General features: G+C 58.2%; 3 protein-coding genes across 5 annotated transcripts; 2 read left to right on the plus strand and 1 right to left on the minus strand.

Moving 5' to 3' along the window:
* The first annotated feature begins 563 nt into the window (after nucleotides 1–563).
* UBA52 (ubiquitin A-52 residue ribosomal protein fusion product 1) lies at nucleotides 564–3,948 on the plus strand. The gene is made up of 5 exons (XM_041763678.1): nucleotides 564–702; nucleotides 1,771–1,881; nucleotides 2,147–2,233; nucleotides 3,560–3,662; nucleotides 3,756–3,948. Exons 2-5 carry the CDS (start codon nucleotides 1,779–1,781, stop codon nucleotides 3,847–3,849), a joined length of 387 nt encoding a protein of 128 aa, XP_041619612.1. The 5' UTR covers nucleotides 564–702; nucleotides 1,771–1,778; the 3' UTR covers nucleotides 3,850–3,948.
* A 1,124-nt stretch (nucleotides 3,949–5,072) lies between these two features.
* Nucleotides 5,073–8,051, plus strand: REX1BD (required for excision 1-B domain containing). The gene is made up of 5 exons (XM_041764612.1): nucleotides 5,073–5,420; nucleotides 5,515–5,597; nucleotides 5,970–6,174; nucleotides 7,102–7,181; nucleotides 7,821–8,051. Exons 1-5 carry the CDS (start codon nucleotides 5,157–5,159, stop codon nucleotides 7,891–7,893), a joined length of 705 nt encoding a protein of 234 aa, XP_041620546.1. The 5' UTR covers nucleotides 5,073–5,156; the 3' UTR covers nucleotides 7,894–8,051.
* Nucleotides 5,705–18,938, minus strand: CRLF1 (cytokine receptor like factor 1). 3 transcript variants are annotated; one of them, XM_041764611.1, is made up of 9 exons: nucleotides 18,693–18,938; nucleotides 13,783–14,064; nucleotides 13,329–13,458; nucleotides 12,992–13,161; nucleotides 11,813–11,970; nucleotides 11,547–11,715; nucleotides 9,311–9,498; nucleotides 9,151–9,193; nucleotides 5,705–5,838 (listed from the first exon to the last, which is right to left on the minus strand). In XM_041764611.1, the coding sequence occupies exons 1-9, from the start codon at nucleotides 18,802–18,804 to the stop codon at nucleotides 5,834–5,836; spliced, it is 1,257 nt and encodes a 418-aa protein (XP_041620545.1). In that variant the 5' UTR covers nucleotides 18,805–18,938; the 3' UTR covers nucleotides 5,705–5,833. The 3 variants fall into 3 exon arrangements, with proteins under 3 accessions (XP_041620545.1, XP_041620544.1, XP_041620543.1); XM_041764610.1 differs by lacking the exon at nucleotides 5,705–5,838 and adding an exon at nucleotides 8,176–8,660; XM_041764609.1 differs by lacking the exon at nucleotides 5,705–5,838 and adding an exon at nucleotides 8,176–8,660 and having other exon boundaries at nucleotides 9,151–9,198.
* Between the last annotated feature and the right edge of the window lie 126 nt (nucleotides 18,939–19,064).

A 19,064-nucleotide genomic window follows, 5' to 3' on the forward strand; every position in this document is an offset into this window, starting at 1 on the left:
ATAAAGAGCTACGCTGTCAAATCTATAGGTAACTCAAGACTCAGTCCTAACAAAAGTCCTCCATGGCCCCAAACAGACTCTGGGTCGCACCCCATTTTCTTGAGTGAATGCACCAGCCCCACCTGCCCTCACTGCTTAGTGCCACCTTGAAATTCATCCTCTCCCGGCGGCCAGAAAGTTTTCAGATAACTGACTCCTAGTGTTAGGTGGCTCCCAAGTGTCTCACACGTCCCATCCTTGCGCCTCCTCCTACCTTCTGTGTCCTGACCCCTGAGCCCTGGACCCGCTGATCCTTTACTTAATTCCTTGGCTTTAGCACAAATAGTCTCCTCTACTGTAGTCAGGAAGCATCCCCCAAGAGGCCGCTGTGTGCCATCAGTTTTTGGCAACCCACAAACAGGGTGGAAATACCCAGAAAGACGTAGCCGCCCCCTCACGTGACTTGGAGGACGGGTCCTACACCCGGAAGCGGGATGGCGACACTTGCCCACAGGCGCCGCGGCTTCGTTCGCCAGCACTCAATATGGCGGCAGGGCGGGGCCGGGGGGTGGGCGCGGCGCGGATTGTGACGCAAGCGCGCAGCGTGCTGAGTGCGCAGGCGCTCTCAGCGGCAAATCGGCGGTTTCCGGTTCCGCCGCCCTTTTTCTCTTCAACGAGGTGGGCGAGCGGTTTGGTGGCGGCGGCCTTGCGAGTTCGCTCCAGGTACGGGTAGGGCGGGAGGCTGTGGGGAGTCGCAGGCGTCGAAATAGTGGAGGGGTCGGCCCGGAACCCGTCCGCGCGGGCGAGGTTCCGCGAGGCGGCCGGGTCAGCTGAGATGGGCGCGTGAGGCCGTGGTTCCCAGCCTGGACTGAGTCCCGGTATGCGAACGAGCCTTTGAGAGAGGGGGCCTGTGTGCTCTGCTAGCCCAAGCTACCCCACGAGGCTTGAGGGCGTGGATGGTCTTCTTGGGCAAACTCCTTAATGGAGGAGGGGTATGAAGCCTATAGTTTTTTTTCCGGGCCATGTAGTGCGTCAGTTCTCTTAGAATTATTAAGTTTCTTCCTCCTACCACAAGGTTATTTTCTACCTTACATGTTTTAATACGTCTATAAGGAGAGGGTGGTAGCGTCCACCTTATACTTTTCCTTTTTTTTTTGGACGATGAAATTATGTGTAAACAAGTACCAGGCACGTGGTTGGCAGATACCGTTTATGGATTGGGGCAAAGGCAGGAAGCGTGGTCTGGCGAGTTTGGGTATAAATTGGGAGAGAAGCCAGGGTGTTGGGTGTCTGAGCTTGGAGTTGGAGAGAACTGCAAGGGAGGAAAGTGTGTTGGAGTGGCTACTGAAATGGGATTTCCACTCAGGTAGCAGGAAGGGCTGCTTGTGGAGCAAATGTGGCTTACAGAAGGGGAGGGAGGCTGGGATCTCCAGACCACACTTGAAAATTTTGTCTGGCAAGATAGTGCACCAGCCATGTACTTTTCATTCCATCATCAAAGCTGACAGTCTCATTTGCTGGATCCAAGGAGCATAACCATAGTCCTTTTTCCCATGAAACACCCTTTGCCATAATGGTCCAGGGGTAAGGTAAAGGAAGCATGATCTTGTTTATAAGACAGGTTTGGGCTGCAGGCTTAGAGAGGTGGAAGGAAACGGGCACTGGGGTGCGCCTGTAATTGTGGTTGATGCTGGCACAGGGCTGGCAGGGTCAAGGCTTGCCAGCCCCTGAGCTCAAACTGCTTGCACCTGCATTTCTCACACCTCCATTCTACTTCCTACCTTCCAACAGACGCAGAGATGCAGATCTTTGTGAAGACCCTGACGGGCAAAACTATCACCCTTGAGGTCGAGCCCAGTGACACCATTGAAAATGTCAAAGCCAAAATCCAAGACAAGGAGGGTGAGTTAGGCTGAGTCCAGAGGCTCTGTCCTCTCCAGCTCAGAGGAGCCACTGTCATGTGCAGGATGGGTACTGAACTTGTATAGACCTCAGCCTTGGCAAGTACCTCCCCTGTGTGATCTCCGGAACAAGAGAGCTTGTTCTCTTTATCTTAGCTTCCCTTTTGACAGATTGGAGGTAATGCCAGAGCACCCCTGCGGGGAGAGGTGAAGCTGCCAATAATATACTCACCAGAGCCTCCATAACAGAGCTTTCTTCTTCCCAGGCATCCCGCCTGACCAGCAGCGTCTGATTTTTGCGGGCAAACAGCTAGAAGATGGCCGAACTCTGTCAGACTACAATATCCAGAAAGGTACTGGGGGTAGGGTGGTTGACAGGACCCCTTGAGTCCTAGGACCAAGGATGAAGTTTTGATGGCCTCACTGCAAATGAGGGGTAGGGTGGGCTGTCTTAAGGTGAGGGTCAGATGGGGCCAATGAATTTTGCTTGTGTAAAGTTTTTGTTGGGGGGAAGCATCTTATGGTCTCTAGGTTTCCAAGTGGCAGCGGTTTCTCATCTCTTGTTGACCTTTTTTTGTTGTTCAAAAGTGTGATAAAACAGGACATCTGGTGGCTCAGTTCTTTTTATTTTTTAAGATTTTTTTTTTTTTAAGATTTATTTTTTAAGATTTTTTTTATTTATGCATGAGAGAGAGAGAGAGGCAGGCTCCATGCAGGGAACCTGATGCGGGACTTGATCCCGGGTCTCCAGGATCATGCCCTGGGCTAAAGGTGGCGCTAAACTGCTGCACCACTGGGGCTGCCCTTAAATCTTTTTTTTTTTTTTATTTATTTATTTATTTATTTATTTATTTATTTATTTATATTTTTTTCCTCAAATCTCTTTTTTTTTTATTTTTTTTATTTAAAAAAATTTTTTTTTTTATTTACTTATGATAGTCATACAGAGAGAGAGAGAGAGGCAGAGACACAGGCAGAGGGAGAAGCAGGCTCCATGCACCGGGAGCCTGATGTGGGATTCGATCCCAGGTCTCCAGGATCGCGCCCTGGGCCAAAGGCAGGCGCCAAACCGCTGCGCCACCCAGGGATCCCTCAAATCTCTTTTAAAAAAGATTTTATCGTTAGCAATAATCACATGCTCTACTGACTAAGCCAGTCAGACACTCCTTGATGTCACTTTTTTTTTTTTTTTTTAATTTTTATTTATTTATGATAGTCACACAGAGAGAGAACGAGAGAGAGGCAGAGACACAGGCAGAGGGAGGCAGGCTCCATGCAGCGGGAGCCCGACGTGGGATTCGATCCTGGGTCTCCAGGATCGCGCCCTGGGCCAAAAGCAGGCGCCAAACCGCTGCGCCACCCAGGGATCCCTTGATGTCACTTTTTGCAGCAACTAAATTTATTTTGCTCAGCAAAGTAATAGATCAACTTTGCATACCTTAGAAATTGCCTTGTCAGGAAACCCCTGTGTACACTATATTTGACATACATTAGCTTCAGACTTTCCAAGGGCTAGTAGGAAGTGAGATGGAGGTTCTGTGGTGTGGTCTGGGCTGTTGTGCCCATCTATGTGTAGAATACCCCATCACATTTGAGAAGCTCTGGTCTGGAGGATCCTGCTCTGTGCCTGAGGTGCTGGGGCCAGGTTCAGTCACTGTCTCTCTTTGACCCTCCTATAGAGTCCACCTTGCACTTGGTGCTTCGCCTGCGAGGTGGCATCATCGAGCCTTCACTCCGCCAGCTGGCCCAGAAATACAACTGTGACAAGATGATCTGCCGCAAGTGTGTACTCTCAGATAGGGGTGGGTGGCTGGCCCTGGTGGGAGGGCTTGGGGTTGGGGTTTGCCCTCACCTGTCTCTTTCGTCTTTGTAAAGGTGTTATGCTCGCCTGCACCCCCGTGCTGTCAACTGCCGCAAGAAGAAGTGCGGCCACACCAACAACCTGCGCCCCAAAAAGAAGGTCAAATAAGGCCCCTCCACCGGCTCTTCCTTTGCCCGCAGGGCGGCCTCCTGCCCGAGCCTCAATGGGTCCTGGGGCCTCAATAAAGTTTCCCTTTCATTGACTGGAGCAGTAACTGGTGTCTGTGTGGCTGGTCTGTCCAACGAGGAGCTGGTTGCATTGTGGGTGTCTCCCTTGGGAACTCCCTGTTACTTGATTTTGTATAGCCCTCAAGAGTCCTGTGTCCTTTGGGCTCTGGTTGTCTCATCTATAAAATGCTATGGTCCCAGCCCAGGCTCCTATGAGACTGCAGATCAGCCATGTCACTGGCTGGGCCCTCCATGACTTTCATTCCTGTGCGGTGGAGGACTGGGTGGGCAGGCAAACATTCCAGCTGGGGTAAAACCTCTGTTCTTGGCTGACCAGGAAGATCTCCTGGGCCCTACCCAAGACCTAGGACATCAGCCTTGGAGGGGTAGACCTTGGTGTTCATAAAACTAGAGCTGATGCACCTGACAATTGTGAGCTTTGTCACGCCCTGGACTAGCCCTGGGTGAGGCTTTTATTTGTCTCAAGGTGATTTGGACTTGGTATGATAACCCAGGCCTGGACAACAATACTGTAGTACCACTGAGACTTGGAGTGCCTGCTAAAGCCTGGTCTCAGTTTTAACACGAGTCGCCTCCCTGTCAACAGTTCCATGCTCCATGGGGTAGACCACCAACATCTTTCTGGTCTTTTCCACATTTATTCCTGGAGAAAAGCTTCTCAAAGCTCAAACAACCTAGTCTATCCCCAGCAGAAAGCCCAAGGCCTGCTTTGCACTTAAAATGACCCCGTTGGCCTTGTCCGTACCCTAGATTCTTGGCCTTTCCACAGGTCCTTTTCAGGTCATTTCTGAGGAGAGCACACAGTACCTGCCATATTTGTTAAATAGTCCGTTGGATTCCTGCCTTTTGGGCTCTCCAGTATTGGAACCTCTGTTCAAATCCTGTCATAGCTGTTACCTTAGATGACAAAATATTACCTCTCAGGTTTTTTTATATTTTTAAAGAGGCTATTTATTCATGAGAGACAGGCAAAGACATAAGCGGAGGGAAAAGCAGGTTCCCCATGGGGAACCCAATGTAGGACTCCTAGGACCCAGGGTTCACAACCTGGGCCACACGGGGTCCCTGTTTTATTTGGGTGGGGACAGGATGTGGGGTTGAAATGAAGGTGATGTTGGGATAAATGTATACAAATTTAGGGACAGCCCTGTTGTATACAGAGCCTTACATTCAAGGACAAGCACGATAAAAGGCCTCAACGGGAACAAGCAGGGGAATGGGTGGAGCATGTCAGGCCTAAGACTTCACTGTCTTCGCTCCTTATTTTTTGACATCTTCAGGTTTCCCTTTTGGGGACCACAGGCTGGGGTGGGGGGACCTCCGGGCCTGCAGGGGGCGCCTGACGCAGTGGAACACCTTAGTCCTGAGCGAGGCCGGGGCTGCTCAGTCATGATCACTTCCAAGGCCGTGGAGGACTCCGCTGTCCCCTCGGTACTCGGTACTGCCGGAGCTGCCGATGTCCCGGAGCGCGAGGAGCCGGCGTGGCCCTGGGTGAGCCCGGGCTCCAGCAGGAACAGGTGCGGGGTGGGCGGTGCAGGCTTGGGGGCTCCGGCTTCATGCCCCAGCCATGCCCCCCGCTCCGTAGAAAGATGCCCCGATCCGGGCGCTGGTGCAGCGCATCCACCAGTTGCAGGCTGAGCGCGCACAGGCCTTCCGCCGGCTGGAGGAGTAAGTGCGGGCGCAGGGGTGGGCGGGGGTCGCAGAGTTCAGCCCCCTGCGGGCTCCGGGGATGGGCACGCCTGGGGTCCCCGTGCGGCTGCGTTGTCAGAGGTGGGGCGGGATTCGCTGGGGGACCAGATCCTTGCTTTCCCCCTCTGGGACCCAGGGCGCGGCCCCACTGCCGGATGGGCCACTCCGCGTGGCGTCTCTCCCTTCCCCAAGGGCAGGAGTGGGCCCATCTCCGGTTACCCTGTGGGAGTCAGAGAGCGTCCTCCACACTCTGGGGTCCAGGGACACTTCCTGGGGGCCTTCAGGTGGTCAGTGCGGGTGCAGGGCTTGAGAGCCTGGGGGGCGTAGCCTCAGGACCCCCACCTGCCACAGAGGCCACCTCCAGTACCTGCGAAGCGGCCCGCCCCACGACTTCCCGCGGTACCGGAGCACGGTGCACGAGGTGACCCAGGCCTTCGCCGCCGCCTCGCGGGAGGTGCTGGCGGTGGAGGCCGAGCTGGCCGGGCCCAGAGGACAGCCGCTGCTTGCGAGCCACGTGCGCAGCCTGCAACAGCTGGAGCAGACGCGCCTGGCCACGGTGAGGCCCCACCCCAGCCCCTGTAACCCTACACAGTGCCTGATCTGTCGGGGCCCACTGTGTGCCTCATGGGGCAGGGGCCAGAATCCAGCCCTCCGACGCCCCAGACACCACTTCCTCCTGCCCCACCTCAAAACTCCACTAAGGTTTCACTTTGGATTCTTGTGCCCTGACCCCTCCTGTCCATCTCCAGGTCATTCAGGTTTTGTTTAGTCCCAGGATACACCGAGTTCACGGTCAGCCCTTCCTGCAGCCCCAGCCCTCTGCCCAGAGTCCGCCCCCACTACGCTCCTACCCCTTTGGCTCCTCCCATTGCCTCACGTCGGGGCCTCCAGCCCCCTGCAGATTGGAGAGTGTGAATTTCCACGGTATCCCCCCCTCCTGAGTAACCCTATATCCCAGCCTAGGTTCTGGGCCCACTCCTCCCCCGGGGTCCCAAGGCCCCGCCTACTCTGGCCCGACAGCCAATGCTGGACGAGACACGCTATTCCCAGACCAAGCCCACGCGAAGACCCGCCCACATCGCACTCTAAACTGGGATTTCCGGGCCACGGTGCTTTAGGAGACCCCAATCCAGTCTAGGTGTTTGACCGACTTCCACCCTGGGATTATAACAACGCCCTGCCGCATCCTTGAGACTATGAGGCCCAGGCCTGCTCCACTCCTGTCACCAATTCCTGGCGGAGCCTTCTCCGCCCTTCCCATGCCCCGCCTTCATGTGGCCACACCCCCGTTGCAACGCCCACTAACTCTAGGCCCCGCCCACTCGGTCCTGCTCCGGTGCCCCTACCGTGCAAAGCACCGCCCCTTGAGATTCCCAGTCCTGGCTGCCTTTCTGGGTGCTTCAGTGTCTCCCTCCCCAATCTGCGTGGGAGGGCAGAGGAGGGACTCTGCCAGCTGTGACATCTTCCCTCTTACCCATACCAGGTGGCCCTGCTGCAGCTGATGGGGGCACCAGAGCTGACTGAGCAGGAGAACACCCTGGAGATGCACCAGCTGAAGATGAAGTGAGCACTCCCTCCCAGTGGGCTGGTGGTGTTAGATTTGTGCGACAACACCTCCAGGCACCCGTCCCCAGCCAGGAGTGCCCCGGGGTTGGCTCGGTCATCCGGGGTTGACCCTCTGAACGTGCACACAATCCTTAGGGTATGCACACTGGAGTCCTTACCTGGTGGCTCCCAGACATAGAGCACACATTACCCCAGTGCACACCCTGCAATTTCACACCAGACTCCCTGTGCATTTCTGGGACACAGTTGGGCACCTTCACACATTCCAATCCTACTGACTTAGAGCTGGGACATGGTTGCCCAGGTCCACCAGACACAGGCCTGCACGTTCCTTCCTCCAGCACCCCCTTTCCCCCCCGGCACACAGGATTGCACTCCCATTCAGTATCTGCTATGTAACACAGCACAACCTTCGGATGGCACCCACCCAAGATGCCTTTTTCTCTCTGCCCACTCTCATCCGCAGACCACCCCTCCTTCCAGGCATCCAAACTGTCCTCTTGGCCACTGGTGCTGCCTGGAACTTTAGCGGCAGGCAGGAGGGCCTGGGGCTTGCCGCAGCCCCCTAGGAGCTGCGCAGTGGTGGCTAATTCGCCCCATCTGGGTTTTATTTATAGTTCCCATCCACTCTTGTAGGGTAATTAAAACCATGGAAGCGATCAGTGAGGTTCTTCAGGACCTTAGGTTTGATGCAGAATCTGCCGAGTGATGGTGGCTTCCCAGAGACATGCCATGGGATATGGGAAATGGGGTGAATGGCACCCAGCCCACCCCTGGACCATCAGATGGCTGGGGTCACGCTCCACCAGGTTGCTGACCGCCCTTGAATTTGCTGTGACTCCAACAATAAAGAACGCTTCATTTGCAGCTGCTCCACTGTCTCTGTCCTAGGGTGCTGGGATTGGGTGTCCCTGGGAAGGAGGCCCCACAACACCAGGGATGGTAGGTGCAAGACCCCCTGCTCCCTGATGAGAACTGGTGTTTTGAATCACAACCTCCAGTGAGTTTAAAACCAGGTATTTCACATTCTGGAGAGTCTGAAATTCTGGGATGCAAAGGTTCCAATCTCATAGGGTCATTAAACCCCTAAACCCCACAGCCCCTACCCTGGGCCAATCCAGCCCCAAACATCTTCACAATCAGGGCACCTAAATAGCTTGTTTATTTAAAAAGACTCTGTAGGGGTCCTGGATGGGGGGGAGTAATGACCCCTCTTCACCCCCAGCCCTGGCAGGGGTTCTGGGCAGCTTAGCCAACTCTCACACACACACCCACTGGAGTTGCACCCAAGGAAGGCCTCACATGGAGGCCAGAGATGTTGTTACCCTCAGAATACCCACCCCAGTTCCTCCAAGCCAAGGGTGCTTGGGTGCCCTGAGGTGAGGGTACAGAGTTAGCCCCCAGTCTGGGTGCGGCCCCCAGGTCTCCACGCAGCAGGGAGGGTGGCCCCAGTCCCTAGAGCTTATCTGGCAGGACCTGCAGGTAGAGGGGAAGCCAACCTAAGCAGGGAGCCTGGGAGGGGCCAGTACCACAGAGCAATTGAGGAAGCCCCAGTTCAGGTCCTGGCTCTGCCACTTTCAGCTTGGTGACCTTTGGTACTGCCCCTCTCAGGGCCTTGGTTTCCCCATTTGAGAAGTAAGAATATCTGTTTGTCCCATGGGGCGTCCTGTGGCATAGGGTGAGCATGCAATCAGTGCTCATACATGCTAACTGGGGTGTGTTCATTCCTGAGGATGACATTCCACTTTGGACATCATGGGGGGTCAGATGCTTTTACTAGACTAAAGTCCGAGGGACCAGGCAATCACTGGGTGTTAGGTAAATGCTGATAAATAAGAGATGGAGAACGGGATTCCATCTCAGCAACTCTAAGGCTGAGGGTGGGGGGCCCACGGCCCGTGGCCACCAGGAGGGGCCCTTGTCTCCCTCCCTGCCCACCCACCAAGCTGGGGTGGGCTCCCCTTACCTCTCGTCGTGCCCCGTCTGCCCGAGGGCAGGATCCCCTCGTCCTGTGCTTGGAAGGAAGGAGGCGGTGTCTGGGGGCTGCGGTCCTGCCCCCGCCCCAGTCCGACTCCCTCCCTGCCGCTTCCACTCCATCCCTCGCCCCGCGGGTCCCTCCTTCCTACCTGGTTGCGGGTTTTGTGGGTCTTCTGCATCCAGGCTCGCCACTGGTCGTAGAGGCGGAAGCTCAGGTTCGAGCAGTACGCGTGCTTCTTGAGCCAGCCCAGGAACTGCTTGAGCTCGCGCCGCACCGGCCCCGAGCTCGGCTCGCCGCCCCGCGGCTCGCACGCCCCGCCGCCCGGGCCCGGGCGCTCTGGTGGGGGGGGAGCGGCGGTGTCACGGCGCGCCCGGCAGAGGGCGCGCGAGGGCAGGAGAGGGAGGCTCCGCCGCTCCGCGGGACTCTGTTCCCCTGGGGCACCTCCCTCCCGGCGTCTCTGGGATCGGGTCCTCTCCACCGCCCGGCCCAGCGGCCCAGCTGAGCCCCCGAAGAGGTGGGAGGCGGGGAAGAAGGGGGCTTCTCCCCCATGGCTCCTCCAGGAACCTGATTCCCGCGGCCTGAGCCAGGTGTGAGTGAAAGGGAGGGGAAGAAGGACAGGAGCCAGGGCCAGAGGGATGCGACCCAGACACAGAGCAAGGGACGGGGAAAGAGAGAGCGGGCCACTAGTGAGAGAGAGTCGGAGAGACAGAGAGAGATAGAAAGATGGAGACAAGGAGAGGGGGAGACGTGGGGAGGGCCAAAGAAATGGGGGACGGCCAAGGAAATGCAGAGGGACAGGAAAGGGCGCGATCAAGAGAGGGCTGAAGCCGGCAGAGACAGAGGCCATGGGTATGGAGGGACATAGAAACCAAAAAAGGCAAAAACACAGGGAGATAAAAGGGAAGAAAGTGACAGAGGGATGAAGGGAGACAGAGGAGACCCCCCCCCCGGGGGGGCGGGGACCTGGCCTGAGAGCCGGAGCCAGTGGGATGGGGAGTGGGCTGGGAGGGCCAGGTGGGAGGCCGGCCTGTCGGTCCAGCTGTCGGCCGCAGCCAGCCCCTAGCAGGCCGGCAGATAAGGACATCGGCCTCACGTCATAAATAACGCCGGGAACCCGCTGACAGGCCCTGGCACGGCCACGGCCCCCACCGCCCCTGCTGGCCTCCCCCGGCCTCCCCCAGCCTCCCCAGCCTCTCCAGCGGACGCAGCCGCCTGCTGGCTCCTGTGCAAGAATCGCAGGTGCTGGGCACGAGCAGGGGCCAAGGCGCAGGCCCCTCCCGGCCGTGCTAGATCCCGCCCACCTCCAGAACCTGGAGGGGCCCAGGATGGGGGCTGGGGAACTGGCTGGAGCCTGGCTCTGCCCTTGTCTGGCTTTGAGACCCCTTCTGCGCCTCAGTTTCCCCATCATCCCACGAGCATGGGCCCAGTCTTCAAAGAAACTGAATTCGAATCCCTGTGTGACCTTAGCAGGCGGCTGAACATGCTAGGGCCTGTGTCTTCACCTGAGACAAGGAGGTTCCTTTGAGGTGAAGCCATGGGGGAGCAGGAGATAGGAGCCTTAGTAACCACCTGCAAACACTTAGGGGGCACCCACTGTGAGTGCACTTTCTTGGGCTATCTCATTGAACCCTAATAACAGCCTGAGGTGGGTATGATTATTGTACCACTTTCCAGATGGAAAAGCTGAGGTCAGATGTTTAACATATTTCATGCCATCTCATAATGGAGAGGATGGAGGATCATGGGCTTAGAGAAACCCCAGCTGGCAAGAGAAGTCAGACCCAGGCTCCTGATGGTCCCCTCCCCCTACCTTGATCAGAAGGGGAACTCAAGGCCCATCCTAAGAAACGTTGGCAGCCGATCAGCCTCAGAAGCAGAGCAGAGGTCTCAAACTCACTTCCCTAAAGGGGCTAAGGAGTGGGTACAGGAGGCCAAAATGGGCTAGGTGGGGATGGGGCAACTCAGGAGTGAGGGTGGTGAGTGATGGGGGCTGGTGGGGACTGTGTCCTGTTAAAGTTCCTTGTTTGAAGATTTTATGTTTAAGGACTCAACGTAGGGCTCTAACTCACAACTCAGAGATCAAGAGTTGCACGCTCTTCTGACTGAGCCAGCCAGGTGCCCCAACATTTCCTAGACGATCATTTTTTCTAGGAAACCTAGGATAGTTGTGTGAAGACTTCCTGTTTTTAAATGTCTGCAAGGAGGTCAGACTTTTTTTTTTTTTTTTCAAATGACAGGTTAAAGAAAATGGGTCCAAGGGCCACATTTGGCTCCTAAGGGCCACCAATTTGACACCTCCACTCTCTTGGAGGAAACAAAGAAATGAAGGCTTTGGCTGCTTTGGGACTGGTGTCCTGACCACCCAGGCCTGTTGGGGTGCTCACCACTGCGAGGGGTGGAGGCAGCCGTGGGGTGGCTCCACTCGCTCCAGATCCCCGCCTTCTTGGAGCCGTAGATGCCAAAGGGATTGCAACGCACTTGCACGAAGTAGACTGTGCCGGGCTTCAGGCCGGCCAGACGGCACGAGGTCTGGTTGCTTACATCGTCCACCACCTGGTGGCAATGGCAGAGTCAGAGGCAGAGCAGGGGCGGGCAGAGGGGCGGGGGAGGCTCGGGGTGGGATGGGGTAGGGGGTGGGGGTGTCAGGCACCTTCCAATCCACGCTGTCCTCCACTCGGTAGCGGATTTGGTACTTGGCTTGGAAGAGGAAGTCCTTGAGGGCCGGTGGGGAAACCCAGCGCACACTGAGCTGGTCCTCCAGGCCCCCGACTCGGCTCACATGCACATCAGGTGGGGGGTCAGTGGTCACTGAGAGATGGGCGGATGGATGGGGCAAGGCAGGGCTTAATCACTCAGCTGTCCTTGGACCCAGGCGGGGGGGTTGGGGGGGCTCGGTTAAAATCTCAGAGCACATGGCTAAGGGGGCACCTGCCTCGCTTCTGCCCTCTTCCCACTTCCCCCTTCAGGACGGGTGGATTACATTAGATAATATTTGGGAAACACTCAGCACCTAGAAGCATTCAATTAACGTTAGCTGTTATCACCATTATTATCTGTGACAGGAGAAACATAATCCTATCTTCAGGGAGCTATGTAAAAGCAGACACGGCCTGGTTGATGACATTGTTATTATTATGCCCAGGAGGCCAGGGGGCCAGCAGGCTGCCAGACCCCTGGGAAGCTCCTCCTGACTGCCCACTGCCCACCTGCACCTCCAGTTCTTTCCTACTTTACAAAGGTTTTCAATATGACAGCCTTGGTGGTGCAGAAGGAAAACTGAGGCTCAGAACCAGCCCACTGCAGCTTCAGCACTCAAGGAAGCAGAGCAGGAAGCAGACTGGGGTGGGGGGTGGCTACAGGCCTTCTGGGGGATCCTTCTGGGAGCCCATGGGCAGCACGGAGGTCTGGCCTCTCCCCCTGAGGCCTTAGTAAGGGTCTGAAAGGGTTAAGGCACAGGCCTGCTTGGGGCTGAGAAACACCCTAATTAGATTAGGCCCAATTCTGCTCGCAGATCATCCGTTTCCTGCCTCCCGCCTGCGCACCCCCCCCATCTCCAGGCTGAGGCTTCCTGGGGCGCCTCCCGACCTGGGCGCCCCCTCCCAGCTCCCCCGGGGCCCCCTCCTGCACACCTGGGCTGCTGAGGGGGAGGCAGCCAGGCCAGGTGTTCTCCACAGAGTGGGGGTATCCTGGCTGCTTTAGGGGACTGGGGACCTATGGGTGGATGCCTAGTTCCTCCCAGCCCCAACGAGCTGGAGCTGCAGCCGGGAGCTGAGCTAAGAGAGGGGGCGTAGGATCCCTCGTGGGCCTAGTAGCTGGTGGGGGCGCTCACCCACATCCAGGATGTCCAGCGTGAGCACATCAGAGCGGGCCGAGCCCAGCCGGTTGGTGGCCTCCACCCAGATCTCATAGGGTGTAAAGAGAGCCAGGTCCTTGGGGATGTGGCAGGAATGAGGTCCTACAGTGTGGTACTCCTCGCATGTGTTGTCCTGCCCGTACCACCTGCAGGGCAGGAGGGGGTATAAGGACACACGAAGGTCCCTTCAGGCTCCCAGACCTCCCCATGGCATCCCCAGAGCGCAGACAGGACACCAGGCTCAGAGAGGGTGGGCTTTGCCAAGGCCTCAGAGCCAGGCTGGCACACATGTCACCCAAGGGCCACCACCAACCTCAGCTTGTACTTGAGGGAGTAGTTGGTGTGGAGGAAGGTTTCCCCATGGGCCCCCGGCGTCCAGCGGCATGTCAGGTCCTTCATGTTCTTGGACCAGCAACTGATGTTGAAAGGTTTCTCTGGGGGCACTGGGGAAGGGGGTGGTGCAGGGGGCTGAGGGTCTGGATCAGCCCTGGGCAGATGGAGAAGTTGCTAGCCACCAGCTAAGCCCCCACCTTCGAGTGGAAGGAGGGTGAACAGAGCGGATGTTGGCATGACAGCCTGCCTGGAATCTCTTGGGGATGGGGTGGCAGTTCCAGGCTCTCATTTCCACCCCAGAGGTCCCTACCTCTCAACCTGTGCCAGCACGCCCACTGTTCAGTCCTGGGCCAGAGGGCCCATGATTCATTCCCCTCTCCAGAGGGAGATGCTGCTCCCAAGAGTTACCCCGCTTATCCTGGGGGCCCACTTACAGCCAACATAGAGGCAGGAGCCAGCCAGGATGCTGCCGTCGCGAGCATGGCACACCAGGTTGTCGCCTGACTGCTGCCTGGATCCGTTGAGGTTAGCCAGGGCAAGGGCCAGGGTGGACGCATTGAGCACGCGGGAGAGCTCAGGGGCTAGGCGGCGCCCATTGAGGGTCCAGTAGAGGCCCTCAGCCGTGGTGCCTGGCGGGTCCCCATGCACTGAGCACGTGGCCTGCAGGGAGGAGCCGATGAGGAGCGTGGGGTCCTGGGGGCTGATGACAGCTGTGTCTGGGGTCAGAGAGGAGTGCCTGTCAGGCCTGAGATGGAGTGGCCCTGAGCCCCGCCTCCTCCGCACCAGGCCAGGACCTCCAGGTCTCCTGGCAGTCCTCCAAAGGAGCTGTTTTTTTATTGTCTCCCATTCTACAGATAAGGAAATTGAGGTTCACTTAGGCCAAGTGACCAGCTCAAGGTTGGTTGGCAAAACCAAGATTCAGCCCCAGGACTGCGATTCCACAACTTGGGTCTTTCAAGCTGCTCATTCGAGGACTTGCTAGGGCTCTAGGGGTGGGCACAAAACTCAGACATAAATGCCCACTCAGATTCAAGCAAATCTTGCTTTGCATATAGTTCCAACAACTATTACATTCTGGGGTTTTTTTCTTTTTAAATTTCATTTTATTTTTGCTAATTAGAAATACAAGATTGACAACGCTAGAGTCTCACACATTGTAAGTGGGTCCTGGTGGAGGAGACGCTTCCTAAAAAGGGTGCCCTGACTCTTACTAGAATCCTGCTTCTTTTATGAATGAAAAACCTGAGGCTCTGAGAAATCACCTCTTGCCCAAAGTCACCGGATGAGAAAAGGGCACCTAATTTAAAGTCAGATTTTGTCAGTCTTCGGAGTTCTGCTCTGTGCTGTTGCTGGGACTGAAGGGGCAAACTCTTGGTACCCAACCCCCATTTGAGGGACTTGGTATCATTGTTCTTTCCTTCAATTCATTTTTCCTAATCTGCAAAATGGGAACAAGAAAGCTCATGATCCCTAGGGCCACTGTGAAGATCAGATGGAAAGTGAACTTCCTAAACAGGATTGTGTGTGAACTGAGCTGGGCATGAGGGTCTCAGGGATGCCGAGGGCTTCCCCTTCTGGAGGTTAGAACCTAAGAGGAATCTGTTTTTATCCAAGAAGTCAAGGTCCAGATAAGGGACAGGGGTTGCACAGTCTGAGACCCTGATACCCCTCACTGAGCCTCAGTCTCCCCACCTGGGAAGTGGGCACCATGGTATCAATCACATGCTTGAGAGGAGTGAAAATACTGTCTTTAAGGACAACCATATGGGACTTTTAAGCCAGGCTGACCTGGGTTCAAATGCCCCCAGCAAACTGTGGAAGCTTGTCCATTCACTTTATTTCTTTGAGCATGTGGGAAGGGGCCTCTCCCTGCACCACAAGCAGTTGCGAGGACTCATTCATTCATTTGTTCATTCATTAATTCGTGCATCATGGAGCACCCACAGTTTGCCAGAAGCTGGGCACACAATGGTGACCAAGGTAGTCAAAATTCCTCCCCCTTGTGGGCCTTGAATCCAATGGAGCAAGAGGAAAAAGAACAAATATCTAAGAATAAATAAGGGAGAAGTGAAGCACATGGTAGCGGTGGCAGCTCAATGGCCCAGGAGGCCTACCTATCTGGGGAGGCATTTAACCTGAGACCTGAATAAAGAGAAAGAAGTAACCACGAAAATGTCTAGGAGAGAGTGACCAGACAGTGGGAGCAGCAAGTGCAAAGGTCCTGGGGCAGGAGTGGTGGGGAATGAGGTCTGGGAGGTCAGCAGTGCCAGACCTGCTGGGAGGGGCTATTCCAGAGTTCAGCACAGGGGATAATTTACATTTTAAAAGGATCCCCAGGCAGCTGTAAAAAGGGACTGCAGGGGGGGTAAAGGGGCAGCATGGGAGGGAGGAGGTAACCCAGTTTCCCTGAGATGGCAGCCAAGGACGGGTGATCCTGGCCCCTTGGGAGACACTCTGAATGCCTGTGGCTGCCCTGTGCAGGCCCTCACTGCCCCAGACGGGCGAGGTGGGGTGCACACGGTTCTCCCTGCCGGCTCTGACAATTTTCCGGGGCAAACTTGGCTTGAGGGCCATTTCTTGCTGGAGCCTGGGATCACAGTTGCGTTTGGGGCTTGGCCCAGGGCTCGCTGGAGGTCTCAGCGTCCGTGCGAAGGAGCCGGCTGAGCGGGCCAGAGCCGAGGAGGCGGGGGCGGCCGGGGGCGGGGGCCAGGGGGCCGCCCCGGAGGTCCCAGGCAGCCAGCCGCCCGCTAATTCGGAATTCCTTCGGCATGAACTCGGGCGTGCCAGCGTCTCTGCCCCGGCCCACCCACCGCTTCCTGCCTGGGCCCCCCCAGCAGGGTGGGAAGGCACGGCCAGGCCTGCCTGGACCCCAGACCCACTCTCAACCCTTTGGGGGTAGGTCACGCCCCCTCCTGCCCCCCCACCAGCGTGGTCTAGCCAGGAAGGGGCTCTCTGGGGGGTCTTGGCTGGGGGGCACTGCCCCTCTGCCACACCCGCCTGGCCTGGGCTGGCGTGGACTGCCTGCCAGCAGCTGCAGCTGCCCTCCTGGGGCTGGGCGGGGGACAGGGCGAGAGGGCAAGGCCAGGCAGGCCTGGACAGGCCAATTCCCCCCCTCCCACCCCCCACCAAGTTCCACCAGAAAAGGTCAGAGGGAGGACTTCTCCTGGGACATGGGTGCCAATCCCAGCTGGAGCACCTGAGCAACTGGTTTCCCCTCTGCCGATCTCAGTTTCCTCCTCCATAAAATGGGAGGAAAATAAGTTCTACCTGTTGGGGAGATGAATGAGATGAGATCATGATGTCCAGAGGGCCCAGCACACTGCAGCACCTAGGAACTATTAAGATTACAGCCCCTCCCAGCTCTGGGGTCCCAGCTGGCTCCCAACTCCCTTTAGGCCTCCCCAAACAATGGGCCGAGGCGCTAGGGACCTGGATGCATATATTCCAAGCCAGTCGAAGCAGCTGGGAACAGCCCACTAAAGTTGTGGGGGCCCTTGCCTGGTTTGGGGGGCCTCCTACGAGGCTCCCCAAAGCTGATCCTTGAGCTAAGCTTTTGGACAGCCACCCCCACCCCCCTTGCTCCCTGCCTCCCTGCCTTTCACACAGAGCTAGGGCCTTTAAAAGTTTTTTCTTTCTCCCTTCCCAATCTGGAGCCACTGCCGTTATTAAAAAGGAACACCATGTGTTTTAAAAGGGAAAAGTGTGAGATTCTCTGCAAGCAAGGCAGGAGGGTGGCCTCTATCCCGGGGTCCCGACAGGGGTCCCCATCTCCTGTCCCGCTGGTACCTGCAGACACTTTACGACCCACCGGTCTGCTGGTCAGGTGCTAAGACACACCGTAAGTAGAAACATATTGCTGAGGTGTGAGAATCTTTTATTTAATTTCTTCCCCCTTAAAGGAAAAAACACACGCACAACAATCCCCCCCAACCACCACCACCTTTGCCTGCTGCTCTATGGGCTGGGAAACAAAGCCAGCCACTCTTAGTGGCCTCTACAGGCACTGCTCACTGCCTAGCAGAGCTGCCAGGGACCCCAGGAGGGCCTGGGGCAGTCCCCCACCTGCCCAGGCGCCTTGGGCATGCTGGGCTTTCAGCAAGTGCCCCCAGGGGGTGCCCGGACCCTGTCCTTTCTGGAGGAGAACCACAGGAAACTTGCAAACATCTCTGTGCAGTATGGGATGGCCTGGGGAGCAATGTGTGCTGGCCCGCATGGACCTGCGCGCCTGGATGGGGTTGCGTAGAGCGATTGTGAACGTCTAGGGCAGGCAATGCCTGCGTGTATACCCCTGTGTTGCCTCCCCCTGCGGAATGTATGTGACCACGAATGTGTGTGTGTCAGGGATGGAATGTGTGTGCGCGTGCCCCGATGGTGTGCGAATGTGCATCTGGGATGCAGTGTGCGCTCATCTGAGGGTGAGGGTGACGGGCCACAAGCCAGTGTGTCTTTGTGTGTCTCTGGGTGTGTCCCAGAGAGGGTCTGGATGTAGAGACGGTGTCCTGGAAGGGGTGTGCTTCGGGTGGGGCGATAGAGAGAGCCTCAGCCCAGGAGCTTTGACAGGGCAGGGGTCTCGGCCAGCGGGGCCGTGGGTTCCCGGTTAGCCTCCCCCCCCCCCTCAACCACCAAGGCTGGGCCCGCGGTGCCCGGACTCGCTGGCTCCTGCTCCCTCTCCCTCTCACCCACTCGCTCACAAAGATTTCTGTCGCTGGAGGCTCTCAGCCCCTGCAGCCTGGCCAGGAATGGTTCCGAGCCCGCCAGTGGCTAGGACTCCGCGGACCCCCGCGCTCGGGGTCCCGCCAAGGGAGGGCGGCGGCGCCGGCCCGCGGAGAGGCGCGTCCCCGGGGACCCCGGGCCGCGCGCCAGGCGGCCAGAGCGGCCCCCCTCCCGGCGCCCCGCCTTCCTCGCGGGGCTCATCCCTCCACTGGGGGGGGGGGGCCGCCCAGGACCAGCACCCAACGCGCCTACCGCGTGCGCCCCTGCCCGGGAGCGGTGCCCCTCGGTCTCTATGGCTCCGAGTCCGCGGGCGCTGTTGCGTGCACCCGCCGCGTCCCGGAGTTCAGAGAGTCCCAGGCCGCGGGCCCCTCGCCCCTCGGGGAAGGGCCGGGTGTCCCCGGCCGGGCGGCCCAGGTAAGAAGGCCTAGGGCGCGGAAGCCGGACCCTCGGGCCGGGGACTACCGCGCCGTGCGCCCTGCAGGTGAGGGCGCCCCGAGGGCCGCGCTGGGGGCGCCTTCCTTTGTTCCCGGGCCGTCCAGGTGGCGCCCGCGCCCCCTCCCCCCGCAGCTGCCCCCGGGGCGCACGCTCTCGGCCCAGGCGGGAAGAAGGGAACAGGACGCCGGGTACTCACGGGCTCCTGATCCGGCTCTCGGCGCCCCGAGGACGCAGAGTAGCAGTAGGGGCAGCGGCGGCGGCGGCCGCCGCGCGGATTGGGCGGCGGGGCCCGGGCGGCCGGCGGGCATGGGGCCGGCGCTGCCGGGGGCGCGCGGCAGGAGGCAGCGGGCGGCGGCTGCGGCGGCTCCGGGCGCGGGGCTCGAGGCCGGCGCGGGAGGGCGCGGGCCGGGCAGCCCGCACGTCGCTGGGCGCGGGCGCGGAGGCCGGAGCAAGTCTGAGCAGCCGAATTGACAAGGCGCTAATGCGCCGCTGGCCCCGCCCGGCCCCGCCCCCGGCCCGGCCCGGCCCCGGGGGGGCGGCGGGCCCCGCACCGGCCTCCCCGCCGCGC

Source organism: Vulpes lagopus, chromosome 7, assembly GCF_018345385.1.
Source record: "Vulpes lagopus strain Blue_001 chromosome 7, ASM1834538v1, whole genome shotgun sequence".
NCBI classification, from domain to species: domain Eukaryota; kingdom Metazoa; phylum Chordata; class Mammalia; order Carnivora; family Canidae; genus Vulpes; species Vulpes lagopus.

Excerpts from the sequence above, each read along its gene's own strand:
- REX1BD (XM_041764612.1), top strand. The coding sequence starts at position 5,157 with ATGTCAGGCCTAAGACTTCACTGTCTTCGCTCCTTATTTTTTGACATC. Across the intron at positions 5,421-5,514 it reads AGGAGCCGGCGTGGCCCTGG|AAAGATGCCCCGATCCGGGC; the intron begins GTGAGCCCGGGC and ends CCCGCTCCGTAG. Across the intron at positions 5,598-5,969 it reads GCCTTCCGCCGGCTGGAGGA|AGGCCACCTCCAGTACCTGC; the intron begins GTAAGTGCGGGC and ends CACCTGCCACAG.
- CRLF1 (XM_041764609.1), bottom strand. The coding sequence starts at position 18,804 with ATGCCCGCCGGCCGCCCGGGCCCCGCCGCCCAATCCGCGCGGCGGCCG. Across the intron at positions 14,065-18,692 it reads GAGAGCCGGATCAGGAGCCC|ACACAGCTGTCATCAGCCCC; the intron begins GTGAGTACCCGG and ends CTCTGACCCCAG. Across the intron at positions 9,199-9,310 it reads CCCACAAAACCCGCAACCAG|CACAGGACGAGGGGATCCTG; the intron begins GTAGGAAGGAGG and ends CTTCCTTCCAAG.
- UBA52 (XM_041763678.1), top strand. The coding sequence starts at position 1,779 with ATGCAGATCTTTGTGAAGACCCTGACGGGCAAAACTATCACCCTTGAG. Across the intron at positions 2,234-3,559 it reads AGACTACAATATCCAGAAAG|AGTCCACCTTGCACTTGGTG; the intron begins GTACTGGGGGTA and ends ACCCTCCTATAG. Across the intron at positions 3,663-3,755 it reads GACAAGATGATCTGCCGCAA|GTGTTATGCTCGCCTGCACC; the intron begins GTGTGTACTCTC and ends GTCTTTGTAAAG.